Raw genomic sequence first — 16,756 nt, forward strand, 5'->3', positions numbered from 1 at the left:
CTCTGCCAATCTCAGGCCTAAAAGTTGCATGCTTCCTGCATAACTGAAGAGGGCTCAGGAACCCGAGCCACATGCAAGATCTAAGGTAGCTTTGCTGTGCTCAGTCCCAGTTCAAAACTGCCATGATGGCTCATCAATACTATGAATTAACGCCCCCAACAAGACGCCATTTCCCCATGCTACTAAGCTCTCTCCAGATGTTACAACAACCACACTGCCAACAGTAGGAACTCCAGAGCAGTTTGGGCACTGGACAGGGTGTCAGTCATGACAGGAGGGGAAATTGCCATGTATGGATTCAGAGGCACATGAATGCCCATTTTCCTCCCTTTCGTTTTGCTTCTCTTGCAGAGAAGAGGAGGATCAAAAAGTTATCTGTGGCCCACAAGCCCTGACTGCTTGAAATCCTGCCCGGTTCCTCTTCTGGCTTCTGAAATTTCACTTGGCGTTGCACAAACACACAAACACGTGCACACAGCACTGCCAAGGCCATTAATTAATTAAATGTAGAAACAATACAGTAAATAAAAAAAAATCACTCTGCACCCAGACTTCTAAGGCACAGCTTTAAGATCCAGGGACATTTAAAAAATAAGTTCTCAGGATGCTGAATTCTGCGCCCAGCAAAATGACTCATTCCCTGCAATGAGTCTATTGTCTGCAAAGCTTCTGTTGACTCTCGTCTATGCAAGCCAGTTTTCCACTTGAATGGCATAACTGCAGAACAAATAAACACAGTTCTCCCTAGGATGGCACTGAGTTCTGTGGCATTCTTTAAGCGAGCAATGTGCTTTGGGTGTGTGGGGTGTGAGAAAGTTGATCAGGAACTACCAGTGATTTGCAGTAGATCTGCAAGGGTTTCCATCTCTCAACAACAAGACAACCAAATGCCACCTATATTAGGCTGCTGAAATAGCTAGCCAGGAGTGGATTTCTGTGTGAAAGGCGAATTGCATTGGGTGTCCAAAGGTCAGCATCCTGTTCACGTGTCAATAGTGGTGGTGCATAAATGCCAGTGTGCTAGCATTCACACAAATCACTGGTGGACTTGCATGCCCCATTAAATGTGGCCGGTGTCTGAAATTAGCCAGGCGCTAGCCACATTTTGCACCGAGCTATTGACCACTTGTAACCAAGTGAATATGCTGGGCTCAGTATGGGGATCATTGGATCTTGACTGTTTTCACACACTAATGCCCCACCTGGTAAAATTCTATCCGTTATGTTTTATCTGCACATTCAGAATTAATTTCTGGAACCAAAATGCTTTTTCTGTGCAGCCTGAGCAGGAGCAGTGAGCAACGTTCTAGTTAATTGTCATAGCTTGTCTTCGCTCACCCCACCCCACTGCCCTGCTCACAGTTGTGAAGAATATCCTTACGGTATGAATGGCTTGACTGTGTCACCATTAAGAAAAAGAGGTCGGAATAGGCCAATAGATATATGGACGGTCCCTGGATAAATTGACTTTTCTTCTTTAAGTTTTCAAAGTTCTTAACCTAGCTCAAAGGTTGTCATCTGAACCAGCCAGATGTTTAACTGATAATCGCATCCATCATTTGAAAAATGAGACCTTAGAGCTGTCTTGCCCCAAAATGGCAGCTAGACATTCCATTTGGGCGACTGTAACTTTGGTTTAAGGAGCCATTTGGTGCCTACCTTATATATCTGAGTTTCTAAAACTGCCCACTCCCCCATCGTACTGATACAGGTTGGGCGACAACTGCAGCACAGCAATAATGTGGGACTGTGGGGCAGGTTAGCCCCAGATGCGGAAGGTTCCCTCTCCCCCTGTTGTGTGCTTTTTCAACAGCAACTACACCATAGTGACAGCGCAGAATCAGACCACTGTTTTTGGACCACTCGACAGTAAGGCCTCACCAAGACTTTGAGTAGCAGTACGCATACAACTTTAAGGCTGTCAGTCCCTCAGGCAAAGAACTGTCACTTCAATGTTCTGTACAACTTCTGGCAAACTGTTGGCACTAAATACATGTTAAATGGTAGTAAAGCAAGCCCTCACGCAGAGGTTGTAGTTATGTCCTCCAAGCAACAGTAGAAGTTGTGGGTCGGCCATTTTGGTTCTCCAGACAGGAAAAGCCAAGAAGTTTTGGGAGCCCTGTTCTTAAGGCAATGCTGATTTTTTGCCCACCAGGTCCACCCCCAATTGTCTTTCGATCTGCAAACGGAATGACATACCCTCCAACATCTCTCTGATGAAAATAGGGACATCCCATTCCACAATGATAATTTTACTATTTATACCCTACCTGTCTTACTGGGCTGCCCCAGCCACTCTAGGCAGATTCCAACATATATAAAAACATAATAAAACATTGAAAAACTTCCCTATACTGGATTGCCTTCAGACAGCTTGGGGGGGGGGGCAGATAACTCCATACCCTCCAACATTTCTCCAATGGAAATAAGGACATCCTAAGGAAAAGTGGGACATTCCAGGATCAAATCAGAAACTGGAACGGCTTCTCTAAATCAGGGGCGCCCCTGGAAAATAGGGACACTTGGAGAGTCTGGAATTACCAGCCACCGGACTAAAAGAAAATAGAACAGAAGGTTTGGATTTAAGCTGCCAGAGTGCCACTTGACTAGGCAAGGTAAAGGGACCCCTGACCATTAGGTCCAGTCGCGGATGACTCTGGGGTTGCGGCGCTCATCTCGCTTTATTGGCGTACAGCTTCCGACTAAGCTGCTTCTGGCGAACCAGAGCAGCGCATGGAAACGCCATTTACCTTCCCGCCGGAGCGGTACCTATTTATCTACTTGCACTTTGACGTGTTTTTGAACTGCTAGGTGAGCAGAAGCAGGGACCGAGCAACGGGAGCTCACCCTGTCGCGGGGATTCGAACCACCGACCTTCTGATCGGCAAGCCCTAGGCACCACCCGCGTCCCTGTCACTTGACTACTTGGCCTAAAATCCAAATATTCCACTGGCTTGTGGATTAACTGGGTTTCAACCCTCCCTGGGAATGGGTTTTTATTTTCCCTACTGCTGCCCCTTTGCGACCACTTATTTCTATGCCACCATCTGGCTATAAAAATCCACTTCCTGGCTGAAAAAGCCACCTCTCATCCCAAGATGGCTAGGGGCATGGGAAGCTGCCATCCCATTCAGTTCTGTTTACACTGATTGGCTGGGGCTCCCAGGGTTTCAGACATGGGTAATTCTTCCCTGGGTCCAGGGAAGCTTGGACCCAGAATCCTTTTCCCAAATACACAAATACCAAATACATCAATGCAGAATTTGAGCTAATCATTTGCAGGCATTAGTGATATAATTAATATACAGGAAGAGGAAGAGGAAGGAGAATTAGCATTGCAAATCTTCTCAGTATTTACCCTGAGACACTGGGGTACTCAGGTTCACAACGAAACTATGGAAATAGGAGCACTGGTCCATTGATCTTTTTGTAAGCACTTCTTGGGCTTGAATGCAGGAAAAAGATTTTGTATTTATTGTTGCACGATGTTTTATTGATTTATTTTTTTTTTGGAAAAAATATTGTGAGCCACTTCCTGATGAAAGGAATGTGGGACATGAATTATTAAAAATAAAAATAAAATTTAATACATTCAACTCCAGGTTGGGCAAAAGCCTTTGGAGTGGCAATGGGACATTAATATGTATTCATTTCATCATTATTAATATTCCCTCAATTAACACTTGCCTCCAGGCATCCCCTAACTCAGTTGCTCAGCACTGCCAGCTTGCAGAACAAGTTCAGCCAGGACTGCTCCAGGAGGAAAAGGTGAATGCATAGGTCTTCCCCAAAAGCAATCAAATTGTGGGGTCTCGTCCTGGTTCTTCAAGGGCTAATCCTTCATCCAGCCTTCACCAGCAAGGCAGCCTCCATGTGCTGTTGGACTCCAACTCCCATCATCCCCCAGCCAGCACAGCTAGGAAGGGTTGGGGCAGATGGGGAGTTGGAGTCCATCAACACATGGCGGGTACCAGGCTGGTAGAGACCACTTTGGCCTTCTCTTCACCCCTGAAGCTCCTCCCTGGCCATTCTCCCTCCACAATCTCTTCTCTCTCTGGCTGCCCTGTCTCATCTTTCCCTTCTTTGCCTCCCTTTCCCCAGCTCTCCTTTATCAGCAGCCTACCATTCCACAGCTACTAGAGCAGAACACAGATGGGTGGCAGAGCACATCCTTTGCATGAAGGAAAGTTCTTGACTCAATTCCAGGCATCTTCAGGCAGGGCTAGGAAAGACTCTTCTGCCCCAAAACCCTCGCCAGGCAGTGCGGACAATACTGAGCTGGATGGATCAGTGATTAGATTATGTAACAAACCTAGACAGCATCATAAAAAGCAGAGACATCACCTTCCCAACAAAGGTTCGTATAATTAAAGCCATGGTTTTCCCAGTAGTGATGTATGGAAGTGAAAGCTGGACCATAAAGAAGGCTGATCGCCGAAGAATTGATGCTTTTGAATTATGGTGCTGGAGGAGACTCTTGAGAGTCCCATGGACTGCAAGAAGATCAAACCTCTCTATTCTTAAGGAAATCAGCCCTGAGTGCTCACTGGAAGGACAGATCGTGAAGCTGAGGCTCCAAGACTTTGGCCACCTCATGAGAAGAGAAGACTCCCTGGAAAAGACCCTGATGTTGGGAAAGATGGAGGGCACAAGGAGAAGGGGACGACAGAGGACGAGATGGTGGGACAGTGTTCTCGAAGCTACCAGCATGAGTTTGGCCAAACTGCGGGAGGCAGTGGAAGACAGGAGTGCCTGGCATTATCTGGTCCATGGGGTCAAGAAGAGTCGGACATGACTAAACAACAACAACAACAACAACAACAAAACAACAGTTTCTAATACTGCTCTATTCCACTGGCAGCATCCCAGAAATGCTGGTGTTGGTTACATGGCACTCTGCACATGCTCAAAGGCATGGCCTCCTTTTTCCGAGGTGGAACCCAGGCAGCCAGAATGTACACTGATTCCACTTTAGCCTTGCCTGCTGATTGGCTAGCCAAACTTCCCACAGGGACAGCTCTGTGTGGGATGGAAAATGTTTTGCCCGCTGCCCCGAAGCCAGGATGGCAAGTCAAGCCTACAATTAAAGTGACATCTCAGTGTACATTGTGCCTCACCAATGACTCATTCCTCCGCTGGACGCCACTCCCTGCAACGCTTCTGGGGACTGTAGCCTATGGAAGCCGGTGAACGGAGGAAAAGGTCTCCCTTTGGCCACGCAGCTGCTCTGCACATCGCTGGCTGGGCCAAAATGCCTAGATCCAAGTCCTACCCTCCGCCAACAAGCCTCAACAGCAGAAAAAAGTTATTTGAATAACCTGCATGAAATAATATTAATTTAAAAAACTGCAAAGCAATTGGGAGGATGGAATGATGGGTGCACACTTGTTTGAGTTGGAGAACGTAAACATTTAAATATTTCAACAGTGTTTGAAAAGGTAAGGAATGCATAGCATCGTGTGAGCTTTTACATTTTTTATTTATTCGTTATAAAACAAATATCCTAGGCGTTGTATATAGACCCCTCCCCCCCAAAAAAAGCAGAATAAAAATGTAACCATAAAGCCATACTTCCATAAAAGCACAATAAACTTGAGAAGCAACCACATTAAAAAACCAACAGCAGCAGCAGCAACACAACATATGATGAACAGCGCAAAACTAAAAAAAGCCACCAGACACTAAAACCACCAACCACACCAGAGGGACTTAAAGGCAGATTGTAAAAGGCCTGGACAACAACAGACAAGTCTTAACTTGATGCTGCAAAGATAGCAATGCAAGCATCAGGCGAGTTTCATTAGGGAGAGCATTCCAAAACTGGGATCCCACCTATTAAAGAGGCCCCGAATTACCAGCATAGTTGGTTACTTCCATTTCAGCCTTCAGTCTTCGGCAGAAGCACCTTAATATTCCTTATCAATAATTTGTGCATCACAGTAAAGCAACAGGTCATGATTTAAGTCGGCAACCTGGGCAACTCTGCTCCATCCCTCGAGTGCACGGAGGAAACAAACCACAGTCCTTGACTAAGTGTCCTGTCCAAACCATAGCTGTCCATGTTTCCCTTTTTTTAAAGGGAAATTCCCTTATTACGAATAGGATTCCTCGCAAGAGAAGGGAAAAGTTGACAGCTATGTGTCCAAACTAGTGCTTGTGGTTTCTTTCACCGCAACAAGCCCCGGCTACAGATCATGGTTTGCTTGTCACGTGACAGTGAATTCCATACACTAATAACCACTATCGAGAAGTATCTGTAGGCATTAAGTTGCTCAGTGTCTAATTGGCTCTGCAAAATGGCAGCAGTAGAAAGCTTGCTGACTTCTCCCACTTAACTGCTTGGGCACTCTGAAGATTCGATTCTGGCACCCAAACATCCAAAACATTGTCTCAACCCATCCCTACTTCCAAAAAGCAGAGCCCATGAGACCTGAAACTTGGCTTTTTGTTGCATTCCAGAGAGACTTTTCTCTTCTATACGCACTACAGAAGAAAACATCAGACACTAAATCCAGACTTCCAAGGCCCAGCTGGAATCTCTGTTTATATATGAGGCTGATGAGTTAGGAGGAAAATGACAGTCGACTCTATGTTGGTAACGGGTAGCCCAGGTGTGGGAAATCTTTGTCCCTGAACTACAACACCCATCGTCCCCAGCAAGCATGACCAACAACCACAGATTCCTCACACTTGGGGTAGCCACCACAACAAGGATGTGGTCTTGGTCTACATGCCTATATGTTTCCTAGACCTTTCTGCAAAAGTGCAGAATATAAGTGCAATAAATAAATAAATGGATCCAATGATGTTCGTTGCTGCCATCATGGTTCTGATTTCTAGCCTAAACCCATAATCCAGTCAGGCATGCTTAGAGGGCGGGATTTATGATCTAAATCTATTTGCTATCCATTTTGGGGTGTGTTATATCTTGTACTCACAGCTTTCTTGCCCCTTTTGATCTATCTGTAGAAAATGCTCTTACGCATCCTCTCTCAGACACAACATATTCACATTTAATCTTTCCTCACGAGGGAAATTGTTTGTTGCTCTAATCGTTCTTGTCGCTCTTCTCCGAAACTCTTCCGACTCAAAGTGAGGGGCCTGAAGAAAACAACACTTCCCAATGCCAGGCTGGGAGACATGGGTTCAAATCATTCCGACCTTAACTACTGCAGGATAATGTCAAATAGCTCAGAGCTGCTCAGTCGGTTGAGCATGAGATTCTTAATCACAGTGTTGTGGGTCTGAGCCCCACTTTGGTCAAAAGATTCCTGCATTGCAGGGAGCTGACCTAGATGACCCTTCTGGTCCCTTCCTGCTCTATGATTAAATGATTCTAAGGTGGCAGACATTAGATCTTGCAACTGGATAGGCACAGTGGAAACTACTGTCACTAAGGCCTGCCTGACCCAGAACATTTTATAGTCCTTTCAGGTGAAAGAACCAATGGCAAGTGAGAGTAGGCAGGTCACACCACGGCACAGAACTACTGTATTTTTCGCTCCAAAAGACGCACCCGACCATAAGAGGCACCCAGTTTTTAGAGGAGGAAAACAAGATATTCTGAATCAAATGTTGTTGAAGAGGCTTTGTGCGGCTATCCCTGAAGCTAGAACAGCAAGAGGGATTGCTGCGCAGCCTGCATTTGCTCCATAAGATGCACACACACCCCCCCTTACTTTTTGGGAGGGGAAAGGTGCGTCTTATAGATTGAAAAATACGGTATTTCATTATCCAGAGAACCCTCTTACCTGCAGACTGAGAGTGGCTTGCTATGTGGGGTAGTTGTGAAAACCCCGAAGATTCCTAATCCGAGCCTTAGGACAGGAATGGAGAGCCTGTGGACTCCAGATCTTGTTGGATTCCAGATCCTATCAGCCCCAGGCGGCAGTTGCTAAACAGTCCCTAATTCATTCATAATATTCCTAAATAATCAGATGCTATACAAAACTGAAGGACGTGGGTGCCGCTGTGGTCTAAACCACTGAGCCTAGGGCTTGCTGATTGGAAGATTGGCGGTTCAAATCCCCGCGACAGGGTGAGCTCCCATTGCTCGGTCCCAGCTCCTGCCAACCTAGCAGTCTGAAGTGCAAGTAGATAAATAGGTACCACTCCGGCGGTAAGGTAAACGCCGTTGCTCTGAAGCGGCTTAGTCATGCTGGCCACATGACCCAGAAAAACTGTCTGCGGACAAACGTCGGCTCCCTCGGCCAGTAAAGCGAGATGAGCGCCTCAACCCCAGAGTTGTTCGCGACTGGACTTAACTGTCAGGGGTCCTTTATACAAAACTTAAGCACTTTGTTTTGCAGGTTATCCCAGCTAGCTAAGGTCCCAGCCTTCCCAGGCTATATCCTCTGAACTTTGCAGCAAGGAATATTCATTTGTTCATTCGTAAGCATCAAGTTCCAATTAATTTCCCCACAATCCTGCCACTTGCTGTTCAGAATACATGCTCTCCTTCTAGCCCTCCCATGAAGCCAGCAACCCTTTCCTATTTCAGGCTGCTGTCCTGAGCCAATCACAGTCAATTCGGTAGTTCAGGGCAGGCCTTTCAACCATTAATTTATCCTCATTGTTAAGCGGAGTGCTTTTTCATACATTATGCAGAGGGAAACCTAGGTCGGTTACTGAGTGTGCACTCAGCAGGGAGCCTGCAGCCCATCACAGGTCCGACTAGCAAGCCTCCACAATATAAGGTAAAGGTAAAGGTACCCCTGCCCGTACGGGCCAGTCTTGCCAGACTCTGGGGTTGTGCGCCCATCTCACTTAAGAGGCCAGGGGCCAGCGCTGTCCGGAGACACTTCCGGGTCACGTGGCCAGCGTGACATCGCTGCTCTGGCAAGCCAGAGCATCACACGGAAACGCCGTTTACCTTCCCGCTGGTAAGCGGTCCCTATTTATCTACTTGCACCCGGAGGTGCTTTCGAACTGCTAGGTTGGCAGGCGCTGGGACCGAGCAGCGGGAGCGCACCCCGCCGCAGGGATTCGAACCGCCGACCTTTCGATCGGCAAGTCCTAGGCGCTGAGGCTTTAACCCACAGCGCCACCTGCGTCCCGCCTCCACAATATACATGTTTGCAAAACACCTGCTTGCTGCAGCTGCATGCATTCGTACACAAACATACATCTAAACAATGCAATATGCCATGGGTAGACAAACTAAGGCCCGGGGGCCGGATCTGGCCCAATCGCCTTCTAAATCCGCTCCACGGACGGTCTGGGAATCAGCGTATTTTTACATGAGTAGAATGTGTCCTTTTATTTAAAATGCATCTCTGGGTTATTTGTGGGGCATAGGAATTCGTCCATTTTTTTCCCTTCCAAGATATAGTCCGGCCCCCACAAGGTCTGAGGGACAGTGGACTGGCCCCATGCTGAAAAAGTTTGCTGACCCCTGCAGTATGTGACACGGCCCCAGTAGCCACCACCCTAAGGCATAGAGAGGTAGACTGAATGCCATTAAGGGCCAAACCAACCTAGCAGTTCGAAAGCACGTCAAAGTGCAAGTAGATAAATAGGTACCGCTCCGGCGGGAAGGTAAACGGCATTTCCGTGCGCTGCTCTGGTTTGCCAGAAGCGGCTTAGTCATGCTGGCCACATGACCCGGAAGCTGTACGCCAGCTCCCTTGGCCAGTAAAGCGAGATGAGCGTCGCAACCCCAGAGTCGGTCACGACTGGACCTAACGGTCAGGGGTCCCTTTACCTTTAGATCTCACATGAGTTAGCCCTGGCATGGATGGTGCACTTAAAATAAAGAGCTGGTACAGGGCTTGTGCGGAGGAGAAAAGCCAAACTGGAGGCTCCCACACCTGCTTTTTCGCAATGGCATGAAAGCCCCCAATAGTAACAATTGTCAAGTCCAAAGCCTGTCATGCTATGCATGCTTACTGGGGTGGGAACCCAACTGAATACAGTGGGGCTTACTAGAGAGTAAAAAGAGACACAGGATAAGGCTGTAAGGGAGGCAGAGCAGATGCTAGTGTGTCACGAGCCAACAGTGTTGAACCTAAACGGCCTCGGTCCAGTATACCTGAAGGAGCGTCTCCACCCCCATCGTTCTGCCCGGACGCTGAGGTCCAGCGCCGAGGGCCTTCTGGCAGTTCCCTCATTGCAAGAAGTAAAGCTACAGGGAACCAGGCAGAGGGCCTTCTCGGTAGTGGCGCCCGCCTTGTGGGACGCCCTTCCAGCAGATGTCAAAGCGATAAACAACTACCTGACATTCAGAAGACATCTTAAGGCAGTCCTGTTCAGGGAAGTTTTTAACGTGTGATATTTTATTGTATTTTTGCTTTCTATGGAAGCCGCCCAGAGTGGCTGGGGAGGCCCAGCCAGATGGGCGGGGTATAAATAATAAATTATTATTATTATTATTATTATTATTATTATTAACAGGGAAGTTCTCCTGCACAAGCTCCACTGAAACAAAGGGGACTGCACAAACGTGCTAACTGGGTTCAAGTTAATTGTTGGAGGGCGGGGTGCCACTTGGTTCTTGTCTACAGTCACCCAAATGTCTTCAGCTGACCATGTATTATTTCATTACTTTGAAAGGGCTGAGACTTGGCATTACTAACAGGTCCCAGGGGCTAAATGCCAGCGAATCCTGGCTCAAATTAAGCCGCAGAGACATCATCCAGGTCATGGCAGGCCAAGAGCAAAAGAAAACGGAACTCACATCATTTACAATAAGTGCACATTCATGATAATAAATGGCCACATGGAGGTGTGATTATATGGATACAGAACAAAAGCCAATTGACTGTATATGTGCATATACTCATAGAAAATCTCCACATCTAGACTCTTCTTCCACCCCGAAATCAGGCCCGTTTCTTTACAAATGCACTATGTGTGAAATATGCACACACATATATATTTGGAAATGGGAATTCAACTACACACACAGAGCTACCAATGCAGGAAGTGAGCACAGATAAACACAGGAGCTTCTTCACAAGCGCATACACAGATGTGGAAATCTTCAAGTATTTTCCAAATCTGAATGTACAGACAAAGGGAAATGTATAATTATTATTCCTGCCCTTCAAATTAGAACAGACGTGTGCATAGCCACAGAAACATAAAACCAACCACACCGGACACACACACACACACCAGCACAGCCACCTGGGTTTCCTTCGTTCACAATCATTCAGTATAATGATGGAAGCAAACAAAGTGTCCATCCTTTGCACAACAGATTCCTTTCTTCAAAGGTATGCAAGATGGGGGATCTGAAAATGGATTTTCTGCATGGGCTACCGACACTCCCAACTTATCCCTGTGCCTTCATCTCAGCTGAGAATTATAAACAACCCATCCACGGAAGGTTCAGCTGCCTCTCTCAGCTCACACTACCAAACTCTTCGCCTACGGGGCTTCATCTTCCTCTCTTGTACACACACACACACACGCCACTTAACACAGATGAGAAACTCCTTGGCACACTTCAACTTTCCTATTTTTGAGGGGGCTATACTAAGTGGATAGGGATGCAGGTGGCGCTGTGGGTAAAACCTCAGCGCCTAGGACTTGCCGATCGCATGGTCGGCGGTTCGAATCCCCGAGGCGGGGTGCGCTCCCGTCGTTCGGTCCCAGCGCCTGCCAACCTAGCAGTTCGAAAGCACCTTCGGGTGCAGGTAGATAAATAGGGACCGCTTACCAGCGGGAAGGTAAACGGCGTTCCGTGTGCTGCGCTGGCTCGCCAGATGCAGCTTGTCACGCTGGCCACGTGACCTGGAAGTGTCTACGGACAGCGCTGGCTCCCGGCCTATAGAGTGAGATGAGCGCACAACCCTAGAGTCTGGCAAGACTGGCCCGTACGGGCAGGGGTACCTTTACCTTTTATACTAAGTGGATGAGCACAAACTTTGCTCCAGGTCATCGCCACTGAAAATGATCAGGGAGCAAGGGACAGGTAAGACTCCTACCTGAGATCGTGGGCAGCCACCGCCAGTCTGAGGAGACAGTACTGGGTGGAGAAGAACCAATGGCCTCATCTAGTCTTAAAGGTAAAAGGACCCCTGACCGTTAGGTCCAGTTGTGGTCGACTCTGGGGTTGCGACACTCATCTTGCTTTATTGGCCGAGGGAGCCGGTGTACAGCTTCCGGGTCATGTGGCCAGCATGCTTAAGCCGCTTCTGGTGAACCAGAGCCGTGCACGGAAACGCTGTTTACCTTCCCGCCGGAGGGGTACCTATTTATCTACTTGCACTTTGATGTGCTTTCGAACTGCTAGGTTGGCAGGAGCAGGGACCGAGCAATGGGAGCTCACCCCGTCGTGGGGATTCGAACCGCCGACCTTCTGATTGGCACGTCCTAGGCTCTGTGGTTTAACCCACAGCGCCACCCGCGTCCCACTAGTCTTACACGCACATAAATCAACTCTTTCAAAGTGATTCGGAGCTATAACAGCAATCACAAGCATGGAAACAGAGTGCTGGTCATTCCAGGTTAACTTTTGAAAAGGTGCAGTTCTATTGGGCTCCGCAACCTTTTTAAACCATTTCTAAAAGTGGCCGACTTCCCCCAGTATAACCTTCAATGTTGCCATTGGTATGGTGTTTTCCTCGAGGGCCCTTCACAAACATGACACTTCCCCCAACATGACTGTTCTCTCCTTACTGTGCGCAAAGCTGCTTGCCTCTGCCTGCCCCCCCCCCCACCTTGCCAAAAAAGGCTTTCACCTGCAAGCTCTGGCATCAAGAGCTTGAGACAAGACTCCCCAGAACCAAACTTCTCCAAGTGCAGCAGTGCGAGCACATTCTGAATACACCCTTCCTTGTCTTAAGACAACCCGCATGGGGGAATTGTCAATATTAAATACTGTGGCTGCCTGATCTCTGAGAACATGATTAATTACGGGTTCTACCACACACACACAAAATTAATCTTCACTCCAGTTTCTGTCTGTATTTAAATGAGTTCCCATGAGGGAAGGATGAAGCAGCCCGGAGTAAGGATCGGGCCCTGCCTCACACATCTTCCAGCATCCCCAAGGATTTCAAAGGTAAACAATGGCCACCTTCCTTTTATCCTCCAGAAAATGCTACAAGCTATGTCAACTTCCTACATTCTAGCTCCTCTTAACTAGGGCATTGAGACCCTTAGGAAGATGCTCCCATTGTCTACAGTACGGTTTCTCATGCACAACAGTGGGGGGGGGGGGAGGGAGAGAAAGACACAGAGTCAGTCCCCCTTTGCAAACTGGTGCTCTCCTCCTCTGTGTGCGTTTCAAAAGCTTCAGCCCAGGCCGCTGGTGTGACCATTGCTGAAATGTCTGAAATAGAAAACACCTCTTTGCTGCAAGAGGTGGCAACAGAGATCAATCGGAGGCATGCCTCCGAGCCAACCAGACTATTCCTGGAGGTGTGGTCTTCTTCCCAGGTTCAGCTTTTAAACACCCCTGCCGCTTGCTGTCTGCCGGAATTCCAAAATTCTCCATCATACACTGTTCCAGCACCTAATTACAGTCTTCTTGTCTTCTTGAAACAGCTCTCTCCCCCCCCCCCCCCCCGCCCCAGCCACCCCTCCGCCTTTGCACTATTCAAAGAAGAAGCCTCCTTCTTTGTCTTACAGTGTAGAAAACCATCTCTCTGCACTCCTTAAGGCAGCTGTTTTGGGGGAGGAGGGAGGAGAAATTCCTGGAGATAAGAAAACAGGGAGCATTCATACGTCCATGCAAGCAAAAGGGATTCGTGTTGCGATCCTCTGCATGTTTACTCCAAATCTCACTATGTATACTCAGTGGGCATTACTCCTTGGTAAGTGTGCTAAGGGTGGAAGCTTCCAGCTCTGGTCCTCCCTGCTTAGAGAAATGCAACCTTTCCAAGCATCCCAAACACCACACACCTTTTGGTCCATGCAAGGAGAGGCCTTGTTTATAGTTTCAAAGCACTCTCCAGTCCCCAAATGCCAATGCAACCCATATCTACAGGTGACGCCCTCCCACAGACTGCTAGCTACCTATATGACCATGAGGACAGGCAGGCGATCATGTCTCAGCTCAAGCGAGCCCAGGTTCCACATCCTATACATCAGGGTTTCCCAAAACTCTGGGTCTCCAGCTGTTCTTGGGACTACAATTCTCATCATCCTTGACCATTGGTCCTGCTAGCTGGGGATGGTGGGAGTTGTAGTCCAACTTCAGCTGGAGATAGCAGTTTGGGAAACCCTGCTCTACATTTATGCTGTTTCCCCGTATACCCAGTTCCCAAGAACTGGAAGCTGTGGTCCTCCAGATGTTGTTGCACTACAACTCCAACAATCTGGGGCTGATGGGAGCTGGACTCCATTAACATCTGGTCCCCCTTCCTGATGTACAACATTTCCTAAAAGGGTGTACAGTGGTACCTCGGATTAAGAACTTAATTCGTTCTGGAGGTCCGTTCTTAACCTGAAACTGTTCTTAACCTGAGGTACCACTTTAGCCAATGGGAGCATCCCGCCGCCATGCAATTTCTGTTCTCATCCTGAAGCAAAGTTCTTAATCTGAGGTACTATTTGTGGGTTAGCGGAGTCTGTAACCTGAAGCATCTGTAACCCGATGTACCACTATAATGCCACAAACTTGGCCAACATTGCTGTAGCATCACTAAGTCTCTTCCATATGAACCCCGCAACACAAACCCCAATCTGTGCTCCTATATATCAAATCAGCTGGCATCCCGGAAGCTAAGTCACAAGTCAATGGTCTGGCCCACCCACTGGCCAGACCATCCTCCTCCCTTGGGTCAGCGTCTCTCATACCCAGATCATCTGGAGCCTTGACAGCCACTTCCTAAGTGAAGAACCTGGTCCACACTTTGGGAACTTTGTTGATAAGGTGCCAACCGACACCCTTGGCCCATCTTGGCCTTGTATAAGTGTGTGTGCATGTTTTTCATTTGAGCCCAGATCATCTGAAACCATGCCCCTGTTTTTAAAGGCCAGGTAAGCAATACAGGCCACACCTGAGGTGGGGAACCTGTGGCCTCTCTGATGCTGTTGGACTCAAGGGATGATGGAAGTCCAGCAAAATCTGGCAGGCCACAGGCTCCCGGTCCCTGGGCTACACCTGGGTTTGCTCACCCTCCTCTCTGGTACCCAGATCCCCTGGCATTCCACCACCAGGTCAGTACCACTAGGCCATGGTGCCAGGGGCAGAGGGTCTTCCCCATATCCAGCTGCATCCCACACTCAGCCCGCTGCAACCCCCCACCACTAGCCCGCCCCCCCCCCGCCAAACTTCTGCCCCACTGACCTGCTCTGGTCCCTGGAAGCAAATCCGGCACTGCGGGGTCCTCATGCCACTATCCAAGCTGCTGCTAAGCGACACCGAGTCCAAAGCTCCCCCCGCCCCGCCGGCCGCGGGCTGCTGGCCGGGCTGTTGCCCGGGGGGTTGGGGTCGGGGGTCCTTCTCCTCCAGGGCCAGGCTCCGCGGCCGGGTCTCGGCCCCTCCGCCGCCGTAGTATTCGGCCTCATCGTCCTGCCGGGCCGAGCAGTCGGCGAAGGGGGGCCAGCCGCAGCCGCTGCCGCCCAGCGCCCCGCGGCTTCCCCCGGCTCCCGGCTCGGGCTCCGGGCGGCCCCGCCGCATCAACACCAGCAGCTTCAGCTCGTTGAAGAACATGCGGATCCGGTACTTGAACATCATTTACCTCCCCCGGTGGTGGCGGCGGCGGCGGCAGCGTTTAGCTTTCTTGGGGGGCGGGGGGACGAGAAGGGTAAGGGGGGCCAAGGGCGCCTAGCTGTGTCCCTGCCCCGCATCGGGGGCCGGGGAAGAAGCGGAGGAGAGGAGCGGCAATGGGGAGCAGCGGGGGCCGCAGAGGGGCGAGCGGGGGGCCAGCCTGGGGACCCACATCTCGGGCGCAAAAGGAAGGCTGTGCGTTTACAGGTGTGTGCGGGGTACCCGGGGTGACGGGGCGCAGGGAAGGAACGCAGGGGCGCAGCCGGGGGCGAGGAGAAGAAAGGCCTTCCAGAGGGGGGTGGCGAGGGGGTTAATCCTGGGACGGGGGGGTCTGGGATAAGGGCAGGGGGGGTGAGGAGGGGTACGACGGGTGGGCCTGGCCCGAGGCGCAGGGGATGCGCTGGGGCGAAGGCGGAGGCGCAAAGGGCGGGTCTGCCTCCCCTAGGACGCGGCGCGCCCCGTAGGTCCCTCCCGGACCCCTCTCGGACAGCCCGCGTCCGGATTCCCGGGGGCCATGGCTGGCAGCGCGAAAGAAACGCTTTCCCGGCGCCCGGGGCCTGCGAGCGGCTCCGCAGAGGAGCGCGGAACGGGGGCCGGGTGGGTGGGTGGGTGGAGGCGGCCGAGGCTCCGGCAGCCAGCGCGCCGCGAAGGCTCCTTCTCCTCTCCGCTCTTCCGCTGCTGCTGCCGCCGGGCGCGGACGAGGCGCCTCTTACTCTCCGGGACGTGGAGCGCGTCTAGCCGCCGCCAGGCCCTTGTCCGCCGCCGCCTCCTCCCCTCGGGGGGCCGGCTGGGCAGCTGCAATCGCAGGCGGCTCTTTTGTCTGCAGAGCTACGGGCATGTCCGCTCCCTCCTGCAGCCGCAGCCGCGCCAGCGGGCCTGGAGAAGCTGCATCCCGGCTCCGCTCGAGCCGATCTCCCGCAGGCAGGCGGGCGGGCGGGCGGGCGGCGTTCGGCCCCAAGCTTGGCTCGCCTGGATCGGGTTCTGCGGCGGCCCCTGGCGAAGCCGCGGCTCTTTATAGGGCCGCCCCCCGGCATGCAACAGGGCTTCGTCCCCGGGCGCCCCCCACCGCGCGGGGTTGCCAGCGGCCCCTAC

General features: G+C 50.4%; 1 protein-coding gene across 1 annotated transcript in view; it reads right to left on the reverse strand.

The window, feature by feature from the left end:
• The window catches only part of MARCHF9 (membrane associated ring-CH-type finger 9), a 54,655-nt gene extending 38,639 nt beyond the window's left edge, over nt 1-16,016 (reverse strand). The window contains exon 1 of the mRNA XM_079966845.1: nt 15,242-16,016. Coding sequence (XP_079822971.1) covers nt 15,242-15,631 — 390 coding nt within the window. The 5' untranslated portion in view covers nt 15,632-16,016. The remainder of the gene's footprint in view (nt 1-15,241) is intronic.
• Nucleotides 16,017-16,756: the final 740 nt, after the last annotated feature.

Source organism: Podarcis cretensis (genome assembly GCF_951804945.1).
Source record: "Podarcis cretensis genome assembly, chromosome: 2".
Lineage (NCBI taxonomy): Eukaryota > Metazoa > Chordata > Lepidosauria > Squamata > Lacertidae > Podarcis > Podarcis cretensis.